The sequence below is a fragment of the Trachemys scripta genome, chromosome 1 (genome assembly GCF_013100865.1).
Source record: "Trachemys scripta elegans isolate TJP31775 chromosome 1, CAS_Tse_1.0, whole genome shotgun sequence".
In the NCBI taxonomy this organism is placed as follows: Eukaryota; Metazoa; Chordata; order Testudines; family Emydidae; genus Trachemys; species Trachemys scripta.
The window spans coordinates 27,454,985-27,468,786 of NC_048298.1; the positions used below are offsets into that span (position 1 = coordinate 27,454,985).

The 13,802-nt window shown below is 45.2% G+C and overlaps 1 protein-coding gene across 1 annotated transcript in view; it reads right to left on the reverse strand.

The window, feature by feature from the left end:
* SLC26A4 (solute carrier family 26 member 4) overlaps window positions 1-13,230 on the reverse strand; it is a 28,984-nt gene extending 15,754 nt beyond the window's left edge. Inside the window, exons 1-8 of the mRNA XM_034766750.1 lie at window positions 13,065-13,230; window positions 11,229-11,368; window positions 8,021-8,131; window positions 7,379-7,563; window positions 6,025-6,189; window positions 4,424-4,576; window positions 4,240-4,322; window positions 2,332-2,479 (exon numbers count right to left, since the gene is read on the reverse strand). Coding sequence (XP_034622641.1) covers window positions 2,332-2,479; window positions 4,240-4,322; window positions 4,424-4,576; window positions 6,025-6,189; window positions 7,379-7,563; window positions 8,021-8,131; window positions 11,229-11,368; window positions 13,065-13,219 — 1,140 coding nt within the window. The 5' untranslated portion in view covers window positions 13,220-13,230. The remainder of the gene's footprint in view (window positions 1-2,331; window positions 2,480-4,239; window positions 4,323-4,423; window positions 4,577-6,024; window positions 6,190-7,378; window positions 7,564-8,020; window positions 8,132-11,228; window positions 11,369-13,064) is intronic.
* Window positions 13,231-13,802: the final 572 nt, after the last annotated feature.

The window sequence follows — 13,802 nt, forward strand, 5'->3', positions numbered from 1 at the left end:
AAACTGTTTGGATGAGCCCTTAGTTTATGTAAAAGGTTTTACTACCAGGGTAGGATCTTGAAGCCAGATCCTTAAATAGAACAGACCTGGACTATCCACACAGATTTCAACACAACTTTGCTCTGGAAGAAGATGCTAGAGATAGATCAGTGACTGTTACTATTATTAAGTTTGAAAATCTATGAGTCTATTAAAACAAATTATCACTAGCCCTACCAAATTCACAATCCATTTTGGTCAATTTCATAGCCATAGGATTTTAAAAATCATAAATGTCATGAGTTCAGCTATTTAAATATGAAATTTCACAGTGTTGTAATTGTAGGGGTCATGACCCAAAAAGGAGTTGTGGGGGGGGGGGCCTCACAAGGTTATTGTAGGGAGGGTTGCAGTACTGCTACCCTTACCTCTGAACTGCTGCTGGCGGTGGCACTGCCTTCATAGCTGGATAGCTGGAGAGCGGTGGCAGCTGGCCAGGAGCCCAGCTCTGAAGGCAGAGCTGCCGCCAGAACCAGCGCAGAAGTAAGGATGGCGTGGTATGGTATTGCCACCCTTACTTCTGCTCTGCTGCTGGTGGGGCACTGCTTTAAGAACTGGGCACCTGGCCAACAGCCGCCACTCTCCAGCCACCCAGCTCTGAAGGCACCACAGAAGTAAGGTTGGCAATACTGCAACCCCCCTAAAATAACTTTGTGACCCCCCTGCAACTCCCTTTTGGGTCAGGACCCCCAATTTGAGAAACACTGGTCTCCCCCATGAAATCTGTATAGTATGGGTAAAAGCACACAAAAGACCAAATTTCACAGGAGGAGACCAGATCTCACGGTCCATGATGTGTTTTTCATGGCCGTGAATTTGGTAGGGCCCTAATCATCACTGACGAAAGAAGGTAATTGATCCTCCCTCAAACCTTCTTTCACTGCCTGTTTTTATGCTGTTATTATTTTTCACTCATCTAGTTTAAGTAGATTAGTAATCTAGCTTTCTTTCTGCAACTTTCTGTTGTTGAATGTTTGCCAGGCATAGTATTAATACTAGAAGGAATATAATTTTGTTTGATTACCAATCATTCAGCTACTGTAATCGCTACCTAATGTCTTCTGGAACAGGGCAGTGCAGGTAGAATGTTGAAAACACGCAGCTGTACTACCCACTTAGCCTTATTAAACTGCAAGTGAAGACATGTTAGGCAGCCTTAATGTAAAGTGTTTCCCAATGTGAACATGGTGTACTATAGCCTCACGATACACAATGGCCAACATAGAGGAGTCTCCACTCATAATTCACATGCTTAGAGGGCCAATTTGGTTACATAATAAATTAAAATATTTCTAAAATCAGATATATTGTAACTGGGGCATTATTCATTAGTTGTAAAGGACAGAAAGACCAGTTAAACAACATGCTTGGCTCATTTTTTGTAGCGAATACAATTTTCCCACATATTCAAAGGATGCAATATATGTTCAGCATGAATAGAGGAGACAAAGGTAGCTCTAAGCCATTTCTTCATCTCCCTTGATCCTAGGAATAGCGACAGTTTGAGCAACCACAGGGTTTGTCTACAGTTTTTATAACCCTATAACTAACTTGGTTTAGAAATGGCTATAGTTAGAGCAATACAACCCCAGCGCCTGAGTATGGATGCAGTTATAGTGGTATAAAGGTTCCAACACTGGCACAGCTTACACCCATACATTTACAGGAGTAAGCTGTACAGACATACACACATTAATACCAGTATAACTGTGTCTACACTAAGGGGATGCACCAATTTAATAATACAGGCATAAAATCATACTCCCAATTGAAAGAGTTAAATTGGTACAAAAACTAACTGTAGGCCAGGCCTAACTTATGCTGACTGGAGTGATCTTCCAGGTACTGGTTCACCAGCCCAGCATTGCCCCTCCCTACCACCAGCCACCTCAGAACACTCTCTATGCAGAGAAGTGGAAGCAGGCCACATAAAGTCATTTAATCCAGGTTTACATCACCACAGAATTCCCCTACGTAATGGTTATCCCCCATTGCCTCTTGAGAGCATCTTTCAGTGCCTTGATGTCACTGGAACAACACAGAGGAGATTAACTAGGAATGAGGCTCTGGTTCAGTGTCTTGGGTAACTCACACCAGTCTCATCTCTGTGTATCACTGTGTCACAGGACCATATCTTATCTGCTTTTTCAAATAGTTTAATTAATTTCATATATGAGAGTTTCACTTGTGTCTGATAAATCTGTATAATTTCTTTTCCAGTTTGGACATATAAGCATCCTTCATGCCCAAATTACATTTAATTAGTTTTTGAATTAATTGGGTTTCATATACCTGGTTTCCATCAATAGGATAGTCATGTTTCGTTGCATAGACTTTTGCCACAGACACAGCGATAGCATAAGCGATCACAGCAATGGAAAATGCAGCTGCTATCATTTCTGAAAACATACTGACAGCTGGAGGCTCAGGAGGTAAAAACCTAATATTTAAGAAAATATATTTACATTATCAATTGTAATCAAATTCCGTGATTACTAGATTTGTCAAGAAGCTTCAAGGCAGCAGGACTTACATACAACTGATAACGTGAACAATAATATTTCAAATTAACAAAAAGATGGGAACACTTGCAGACCATACAACAAGATTACCTTGTTCAATATGGCCCAAATCCTGGTCCTATTGACAAGGCTGGCCTTAGGGAAAATGGCACGCTGGACGAACTTGTATTTTGGCACCATTTTCCCTTAGGCATGGGGGTTGGTCAGATGGCGGGGCAGCTCCCCATACAGGGACCCCTCCCCCGTGACTGGGTAGCTATGGGGGCAGGAAGCAGGGGGCAGAGGTGCAGAGCTTCCTGCATCTGCGGGAGGTTCCCAGAGATGGGTCTGACCTGGCTCAGAGAGAGGCCTGTGCAGAGGAAGAAGTCGTCTCGTCCCTCCGCCGCCTGACCGGGACTAGCAACTGGAGTCCGGCACACAGTAAGAGGCCCCAGCTGGAGCACCCCCAGCCCTGCCCCTCCCCAGCTCTGGCCCTGTCACCAGGGCTGGCTCCAGCAGTTCTGCCACCCCAAGCAAAAAAATAAATAAATAAAATAAAATAAAATAAAAAAGCCGCGATCGCGATCGGCAGCGGCAATTGGAAAAAAAAAAAAAGCCGCAATCGGCGGCGGCAGTTCAGCGGCAGGTCCTTCGCTCCTAGAGGGAGTGAGGGACCTGCCACCCCCGAATTGCCGCAGGTGCCGCGCCTCTCCCTTGGCCGCCCCAAGCACCTGCTTGTTAAGCTGGTGCCTGGAGCCGACCCTGCCCATCACTCCGGGTTTAAAGGGGTCTTGGGCTCGCTGGGCTATGTCGGGGGGGACTGACCATTGTGCCCCCTGACCACGGCGTCCTGGGCAGTCGCCCACAGTGTCCACCCATAAGGCCAGCCGTGGCCATTGAAGTCAGTGACAAAACTCCCATTGGTTTCAAAATTTGGGGGACTAAATTTTGGCCTTGTGGTAACAAAGAAGTGTATTTTTGGATATGTTGGACATTATATGATTAATAACACTATTACATTAACAATATTTAACACTTCTATACTGAACACTTTTTATCTGAAGAGTGTGAAAGACCTTTACAAATATCAATTTATTAAGGCTTGCACACCAAACAGAATGTGAAGGTTATCATTGTAAAATGCTTAGATCTTCCAAGTGAAAGTCACTGTCAGTGCAAACCTTACTCTTGTGAGTATGCCAGGAGTACTTTTGACTGGGCTATTTGTATAATAAGGCCTACAATGGGACTAGTCACATAAGTATGGGTTTTCAAGATTGAGTCCTAGGTAAATGTCAAATATTATTATTAAAAACACTTAACATTTATACAGCATTTTCCATACTCACACACTCACTTTACAAACATTAACTGATTATTATTATTAATATTATTGTTATTATTATTAATATTATTGTTGTTATTATTAATAATAATACCTAACTCTTATATAGCATTTTCATCCATAGATCTCAAAATGCTTTACAAAGGAGGGTATTATTATTCCCATTGTACCGCTAGGGGAACCCTTACCAAAGGCCATGGAGGGAATTAGTGACAGAGCCAGGACTAGAATTCAGGAATTGTTTGGCTGTGAATCAAACTGTCTCTCTCTCTGATTCTCACAATTATTCTTTTACTACTCTCATTAATAGCCATTTAAAATATTAGCTGTGTCTCAGAAGACAAGTGCACTCACCCTCTAGAAATGGTTTTAACAATGCCTGCATTGTACTTTTTTTCCAGGTCAGCAGCGTATGAGATCCCTGTGGCTACTATTGTCTGGAATCAAATAAAACAATGGTTTTAATACTGAAACCCTGCTCTGATCTTCCTGCAATCAGCCCAGTCTGCTGTGTTTCTTATTAGGGTACTTTGCTTACCACAATTACTTCTATAGGAATACAAACAGGGATCTTGTGTTTGAATCGATCATTTATTTCTTTAGCTACCATACAAATAAAAATAGTGAGTAGCCCAGCAATGAGATCTGCAATGTTGGTGGTACCAATTCTTTGAAATATTTCGATGAGGGTCTAAAAAAAATTAAAGAAAATTCAAAATACTTTGAAGCCACTTAAATAGAATGATAAAATAGCCCATGTACAGAAGCAGACACAAAATCTCAGAGAAGGTCAGGGACTACCTGTCCCATCCCATATGCTCATTTTTACTGGCCTGAGGAATTTGATTATAAATGTGAGTATCTTTTGTGCACTATCAAACTTTCACTGAATCAGTGGGTTGATCTCATGGTGAATTTAACTGAAGGAGCACAACTATGAGAATGACTGATCTCTTCTTTATCAGATGCTTTTTAACTTCTGTATAATTAATACTACATAACAAGGGTTAAATCTTGCCTGTGTTTTGAACACCTGGGAGTTGCAGGGAGGGGCCGCTGAGGGCTGGGGAGAGCATGCCTGGTGGGGCATGTCTCAAGCTGTTGGGGGGGATGAACCTTTATTGTGCCCCCCTCCCCCAGCAGGCACCAGTTGCCTCTGGCAGAAGCACCCAGCCCCACAACCTCACCACAGGGCAGAAGCCCCAAGCTTCCCTCCCCCTAGTCTGGTAGATGCAGAATGGAGGGATGGGGGGGATCTGTGAGCCGCACTTTAACTGTAAAAGAGATGCATGCAGCTCATGAGCTACAGTTTGGCCAGCCCTGGTATAGTACATTACTTAGTGCTTTTTCCGATCTTATTTTAAATGTCCCAAGATGCTAGAGCTTCCATTAGTTCCTAGGAAGATTATTCCACAGCCTAACACATCTCACTGTCAGGAAAATTTTCCAAATACTCTGCCTGATTTTCTCTTTTTCTCAATTTCACTATTACTCCTAATCCATATGCCAATTTATTCCACTCCATACATTAATAGACTGGACATTCCATAAACATTGCAAAGAACTGAATACACTTCTGCCTGAACTGGCCTTCGTTTCTACTAATGTCAGGAGAGTAGTATTTTAAATAGAGACTGATTCTTTTTGGCCAAAGCCTGTCCCCCTTTGGAGACTCGTTAGCATATAGCCAGTCTAAAGCCCTTTGAGCTCAGTCCTGCTCCTCCTGAAGTCAATGAAAATACTCATTAGCTTCAGTGGGAAAAGCTGTGGGTTCTATAAATATGGGACAATCCAGGAAATCAATATTACTACAATGCAGTCATAGGACTGCACCCTTTATAACACATGGCCACACAGACATCATAGTCATTAACAAGGACAGAACCAGGACCTTTTCCTCCAGAAAGACAGGTCTCTACCACTTAAATTAAAAAAAGAGTCACATCAGTCATCCTATATTTTGTATCCAAATGTTATCATCTCACTGACCTGTTCCTTCTCCCAGGACATTGAAAGTGAATTAAACTGACCTCATAACAGTCTTGTGACATCCTATGAACAGAGGAAAGGAAAAGGAAGAGAGACTGCTATGGAGAAATTGTGGCATCAACCAAAAGCAAATCAGTAGGGCATACTTACATATATTATGGAAAGGATCCCATTATAATTTTTGGTTGAAACATTTAAGACTATTTTCAGTTGTGAAACAAAAACTTGAAAAGCAGCTGCAGTTGTGAATCCTCCAACCAGGGGATCTGCAAGGTACCTCACAATGAAACCGATCTGAAGGGCTCCAAACAAAAGCTGGAAAAATCACCAGGGAATAACAGTTTGCTAAACAGTTAAAAGGTGCAACAACGATGTTACAAAATGCTCAGGATTCAGTCCCATACAGTATGCTGGCTGAGAACAGGTCAAATGGCAAGAGATTGGGCCAGATTGTGATATCCTTACTCACATTGACTAGCACCTTATACCATAAATAGTCCCACTGAAGTAAATCAGGTTATCTGTGGAGTAAAGTACTACTCAGTGTGAGTAGTGGTATCACACGTGACCTGGCCCTGTGTGAATCTGAAAAGTCTGAAACTACTTTATTAAGCAAAACTTGAAGGGCTTCATAGTGTAGCCACCGTGAGAGCTGCTGATTTCAGTGGAGTACAGTGTACAGAGCAGCAGCAGAATCTGCTCCTGAGTTCTTCAATAGAAAAGTGGACAAAAGAACAACTTTGGTATATCACTACCTGTCATGGGACAGCAGGATTTATATGGTGCCTTGGACTCTTTCCTTTGCATGACAGTTGCTGTGGATTTCTTCCCTATCCACGATGTTCCTCTGTGTCCTATGTAGCTCAAATTCTCACCCACTTTTACCTTATTTGGTGTCTACTTATGCATTTTCTATGTTAGACATGCCTTGTTCTTTTTGTATTGACCAGGACTCAATGGACCATCTTCCCTCACACCAACCAGCATATCTTCCAGGGAGACAAAGGAAGAACTGCAGAGCTGTGTAAAGGGATAGGCCCTCCTTCCTGATGATCCAAGATTTATGCTGTTGGAATTTGGTTTCCCTACAGCTGTCTCAGGCTTCTTGTAGTCACTCAGCTATGCTTCTATGTCCTCCACTCCCAGCCGTGCTGTCATAAACCTTTTCCCATGAAGCATAGCTGCTGGAACTAAGGATTCTAGGGGTACTGCCACACACCCTGGCTTGAAGTGGTTTCCATCATATACAGCATTTTCAATTTGGCTCAATAGCTCAGCACCCCCACTATAAGAATTGTTCCAGCACTCCTGCCATGAAGGGGAAATGTATTGAATTCTCTGTCATTTGAAAGCTGTGTAAATTTCAGGGTGACTTTCCCAGCTCCTGTGTATTTTATCATGGGAAGGGAGGGAGCCCTAATAAGCTATTTCAAGCTGCATTTTTGCCAATTATTTAATAAAGTAAAAGCAAGGTCAACCTGAATCTTTGAGGCAGTTCTATTACCTGTATAATTCCAACCAGAAATGTGAGGGTACTGGCAATCACTACTCTCTGAGCATCTCTGGATACAGTGTCTATCAGCGTTTTGTTAAGCCCTGTAGCATTATTGCTCATTATGTGGAACTTGTCATCAGGTGCCATGCTCAGCACAACAGATCCCACCATCAAACTGACCAGAGTGAAAGGTCCTGTAAAGATGAAAAGTATAAAGCATTACTTTACATACATCACAAAATCAAAATGTTTGCAAGATAAAATAAGCAGTTCTACATTAGCGAACTAGTTAAAGCGTTTTTATGATGACAAAGTGCCTGTTCATTAAATAATCTAGAATGAACTTCTCTGTGCCCTCCATGGTTTTGATTCTGCATGGTGTCCAGCAAAACACAGGACTGATGAACTTCAGCACAAATATAAGCAGAAAAGCTATGCATGGGAACAAGTAAAGTTAAGCATTATGCATAGCCCTCTGTACTGAGCCAAAATATGTTTTAAGCCCCACAAACCTGCCAACATTAAAGCTCAATACAGTGAATACGGTTAATAAAATGACTGCCTCACACTGAATATTAATACTCACGCCAAACATAAACATTGTGAACAAAAGATAATTGTCTGAAACTGAAATTAAACATATGCAGTTACCAACTGAGAGGTGCCTTGATGTTCCCAAGAAGAAATATGTCAGGAGGGGAAAAAATGCAGAGTAGAGACCATGTCCAAGAGGAACTGCAACCAGTAAAGCAAATGCCAAACCTGTAATCATATATAATCATAATTTTAGTTACAAATCTCACAACAGACTAATCTCTGGTCAAGTAATGGGCCAAATTTTCAAGAAGGCAGCTTCCTTTCAGCCAGGCACAATTTGAAAATACATTTTGCATCTGTAATTCAGTTGTGGGCACAAGTCTGAGTGCTTGTGCCTCAACATATTTGAGAGTGCGAACCAGGTAGTTACAGGTGTGAGTATTAAGTGTTACACCTGCCATTTGTGTTTTCACAAAACACAGGCACAAATTTTAAGGGCTCTGCGAGGTTCAGGCAGGGGAACTTTGCTGTGAAAGCAACTGATCTACCTTTCCAGGGGTAACTTTGTGCCAAAAAAGTCTCAATTATGGCTGGAATTTTCAAACATGGATGCCCATTTATAGTTCACCTCTGGAAATCAGGCCATTTTTATTTAGGTATCTAAATATGGATTTAGATGTCTAACCTTAGGCACCCATATTTGAAAATTTTGCTCCTTACCAATAAAATAACCAGTTAGTAACAAAGGCTATGATGGGGCCCTGCAGAGAAGAAAAGCACCTTTGCAAGATGTTTTTCCCTGTATAGCCATGTTGCCTTCCTTGGCATATCTGTTTGACCTATCAGCTACATTGATAAAGTGGCAGGAGAGATAAGGGGATCTGAGAAGTGTCATATCCCTTCCCACCCCTAGAACTGTGGAGCATCCCCAGTAAAATGTGCAGAAATGTAATGCTGTTTCAGGCAGCACTGACTGCCACTCTGGAGTCTGTGAGTCCCCTCTCAGAGGTATCACAAAGGGCTACCAGGACTTCAGGATAAATAATAGACTGGTGGAAAGGCTGAAGAGCTGCACACATGACGAGTCATGGGATCTGTCTGGTTTGGGGACCAAGGCACTTGAGGCTCCCTGGCATCTGCTTAATTTTTTGGCTTAGTTTTTTTGTTCCATCTCCTGGCTACTATGAACCCAACCACCTCGGGCTGTGTTTATATGCAGGGTATGTAATTCTAACCAAGCCACAGAACTTTTGTATTAATTTATCTCTATGCACATTTGTGCCAGAAGAAAGCATGTGAGTCCAAAAATGTATTTAAACAGTATATTTTAAAATAAATTGTTTTGCTGGATTCTAACTTTAAGAAGTGTGTGTGTGTGTGTGTGTGTGTGTGTGTGTGTGTGTGTGTGTGTGTGTGTGTGAAACAGAGAGAGAGAGAATGTTCTTGTGGTTAAAGCACTGCCACTGCTTGGCCTGGTTATCAGAAGATTTTCCCAACTCTGCCATACACTTCCTGTGTGACCTTAGGCATGTCATCTCATATTATCTGTGTCTCAGTTCTCTAGCTGTAAAATGGAGGTGATTCTACTTCCTTCCTCCCAACCTTTGTCTAGCTAGCCTATCTAAATGGCAAGTTTTTGGGGCAGGGAGTGTTTCTAACTATGTTTATATAATATCTGCCACTATCAGACCCTAATCTTGTTTGGGGCCATTAGGTGCAGCTGTAATACAATAGGCGTGTGCAGCCCATTTCATTAGGGTGTGCACCCAGGGAGCCCTGCCCTAGCCCCATCCCCGCCCTGCCCCCATCCACTCCCTCCTACTTCCTGCCCCCTGACTTCCCCCCTCAGAACCCCCAACCCCCCTGCTCCTTGTCCCCTGACTACCCCCTCCTGTGACCCCTGCCCCAACTGCCCCCCAGGACCCTACCCCCTATATAAGCCTTCCTGCTCCTTGTCCCCTGACTGCCCCCACCCCTTATCCAACTCCCCTGGCCCCAGACCCCTTACCATGAGATGAGGCTCCTAGCCTCCCCACGGAGCCAAACACTGCCCCACGGGAGCCCCAGCCAAGGCCGCCAGAGCGCTGCGCGAGCGGCGGTGGCGGCATGGCTCCAGGGGAGGGGGCAACGTGTCTGCCTCCCTGTGGAGCCAAACACTGCCCCGCGGGAGCGCACAGCCCCGGCCCCTGGAGCGCTGTGCTCACGGCTGCATGGCTCCAGGGGAACGGGGGAAGGCGGGGGAGGGGCCGGCGGCTTGCTGCGCTCGGCCGGGCGCTCTGGCCCGGGAGCGCAGACCCCGCGGCTTGCCGTGCCAGGAGAGGGGGTCCATTTGCCCACCCCTGCATTAGGGTGTGCCTGGGCACACCCCGTGCACACGCCTATCCAGATACACAACCCATTGAGGGGCAGAAGGGGGGCAACAGAGCTGTGGAGGCAGCTGACTTTATCGTCTGCACAGGATTGGGAAGATTTGCATGCAGGTCTAGATGAAGGGACAATCTAGCCCAAAAGAATTTTTTCACTTGACGACCAGTAGCCCATCTAGTCCTGTCTTTGAAAGTGGCCAGTATCAGAAGGTCCAGGGACGAGAATGGGGCTCTTACTTACCTCCTTCTGGAGTTCTTCACAACTGTCTAGTCATGATTAATCTAACTAATGCTTAGTCATCTGTATGTATAGGTCACCACCTCTCTGTTTATCTACTTTCCCTATCATTAATAAATGTATTAAACAAAGCTAGCTGAATATTGTAAACTATGTTCTGTGAATATCTGTTCCAATTTTTAAAATTTGGCCAGGTTCATGCCTCTTTTGTTTTTGTTTACTACAAACATTTGAGCAATCAAGCTTTACTGGCACAAATGTTAACAGAAAGTTGTATTCATGCGTATACATTTGGATAGACAAGTGTTTGGGGTGCTCAGCCAATTGGGGAACAGAAATAATACTAAGTGACTTATTTAACCAATGACAAATAACTGAGTAACACAATTCAATTTTAAAATGTTCACCTTATGTCCACAGAGTTAAAAAAAAATCAAAAAGATACAGGGCAAATATATTTGAATAACAACTTCAAGGAAATTGCAATCTGCTAGCCAATATTGCATAAACAGAAAAAGGGGGCTAAATTAAGGAAATCAATGATTTATTGTGAAATATTAATGCATATACAATATAAATTAACATTAGTCCTTGTGGGTTTTAATCATAGTTAACACTGAAGCACTGATTAGAAAGGGTAAGACATAGTTATGGGAATGTCAATATAAAGTACATCCAGTTTCTCCTTAATAACAGATAAAATGTGCCTGGTCCTTACCTTGTAAAGCAGCTACAAGCCCCGTACTGACACCAGAGATGATATCACTAACTAGCCATTCCTTTACTCTGTACTTAGGTAGCCATTCCAGGACAGGGAGAAAGGACTTGGTTATCTGAAAGGCCTTTTTTCTTGAACAGCTGCCAAAAAAAACCAACAACCTCCAGATAATTAAATTGTCAACCTACCCCTGTGAAATCATAATTGGAAAGTGGAAAAAAATCCTACCAAGAAATCTCAGTAGGTGATATTTAGCCAAAAGAACATTGGGAATATTTTGTAGAAATTGTCTGAATGCTGTTTACTATTTACTGATTTTATAGTGACAAATTCTACTCTCAAGTTAAGAGTTACCCCAGGTTTGGTCCATAATGCTTAGTATTTACTACTGGAAACGGTGCCAGTCGCCAGCAAGTTTCACCCATCATAACATTTTAAATATTTCATTTGCAAAACCAATCGTTGGTATTTGGTGATGCACAGTATCCGGAGTGGACTTTTTCAACAGGGATTTTGTACCAATGGGTGAGTTACCACAGCATTTAGTTTTTTGTTCATGTTTCTAAAAATAAGAAATGATCTACTTTGAAAATAATTTTGAATTGGTCACTTTTCCAAACAAAATATTGGATTATTCTCAGAGGGTTGGAGTCTGTCACTCTTATTCACACTGGCTAGCACCTTACTCTGTGTGTAGTCCCATTGGTATCAAAGTATTATCTGAGGAGTAAAATGCTACTCACCATGAGTAAAGGTGTCCTTAAATGCCCCTGAATGTTAAAAGAATGAAGGATTATCAATGTTTACATTATTTTAGGCTATTTTCTTATTACATAGGTAGTTACAGGCAGAACAATATGTGTTTTTGGCAGTAATGTTGTTTTTGATAAAAAGTTTTGCTATAGGATCGAAAGTGGCTTCTTCAGTTGGGTCCAGTTTATTCTGATCCCGTGATATGATTGTGTGCATAAACAACCAGTCTCGAAAGAAAAATGATTCAATCTGCCTCGGACTATAACATGCAATCGAATTGTAATTGCAACATTTTCTATGTACCGCCAAGATTACTTCCAGGAACAAAGAATAATGGTTGAGCAACTCCACACACTCAAAGGAACTCCAGAGGCTAGACGCTGCACGTGCTAAATGTATCTTCTAATAAGGACAGTGTTGGGTCAAATTCGACTCCGTTCTATTGAATCTCTGCACCCATCCCCGTGGTATGTGAGCGCCTCCGCTGACTTCGACAGAGTCTCTTGGATTTACACAGAGCGGAATCTGGCGGTTTAACAAGACGGAAACCACCTAAATGTTACTTGCGTGGTTTATGTCAAATAAAAACAAGATTTCAACTGGTCACAAAAGCAATGGAAGGAGAAGAAGGAATCAATAGAGCAGCGAAGGGGCGAGAGCCAAGCACCTGTGAAAACTCTCCCTGGTGTCCTGGGACAGAGCTTATCTCCCAGCCCGGCGACTGGCGAATACCGAGCGAAGTGCGCCGCAGGGACAGGCCGGAGTCTGCTTCCCACACGCCGGGAGCTCAGCGCTGTCAGTCCCGCCGCCGCGCACTCGCAGGGCGGCCCTGGAGCTCTGTCCCGAGCCCGGGGGACACGACCCGCGCAAGGCGCTGGGGCTACCCGGGAGCAGCCGAGCCTTTCGCCTCCTTCCCCTCTGCTCCTCCGCGCCCGGCCCGGCCCTTAGTGCTGCCCAGACACAGGCTGGGCCCCCAGGCAGGTGACCCCGCGCTCGCGGCCCCGGGCTCCCCAAGTCTCCGCGGGACTCCCTGCCCGGACTGTGTCCCCTCCGCGCTCCCCCGGCCGGCGGCCCTGCTCTCACCTGCAGGCTCCCTGGACTCGCTCGCGCAGGGTCGGCCGCAGGTGCGCTCTCTTCTCGTTCTCCTCCTGAAAGGCCGCCTCGCTGTATATGGGCCGGGACACCACATAGCGCCCGAGGTCCGGCATGGGCCCGGCCTGCCGGCCGCCTGCTGCCATGGCCCTGCCTGCGCCGGAGAGAGAGAGAGCGGGACACCATCAGCGCCGCCCGCAGCCACCCCGGGGACCCACCTGCCGGGCTTCGCGCAGCCCGCCACCCACCCAGCCCGGCACCAGGGCGCGCCCGAGCCCAGCCTGCGCCCAGCGCCCAGCGAGCGCAGCCTGCGCCCAACGCGCCCAGCGAGCGCGCACTGCAAAAGAGCTCAGCCTGCACCCAGTGACGAGCCCGCTGCATCGCTAGGGAGCCCTCCCTGCGAACCCAGCCTATGACCCAGAGCCCAGCGAACCCCCTTCAGCACGGAGCTCCCAGACCGCCCCCAGGAGCGCACCGTGAGCCCAGCCAGCGAGTCACCCTGCACCCCACAAGCCCTGCGGCCCGTAGAGCCCCTGCCCAGCCCAGCGCTGTCCGGGTCCTGAAATCACCGGCCGCAGGAACCGCAGAGCTCCGGGCCAGGATCCCCCCTCTTCCCGCTGGCCCTGGGGCTCCCAGCTCACTGAGCCCGGTGTCCCTGGGCGGAGGGCACCGCTGCGGGCCGTACCTGCGCTAGGTCCTAAGCCCCCGCACTGGGCAGGGCAGGCGGCC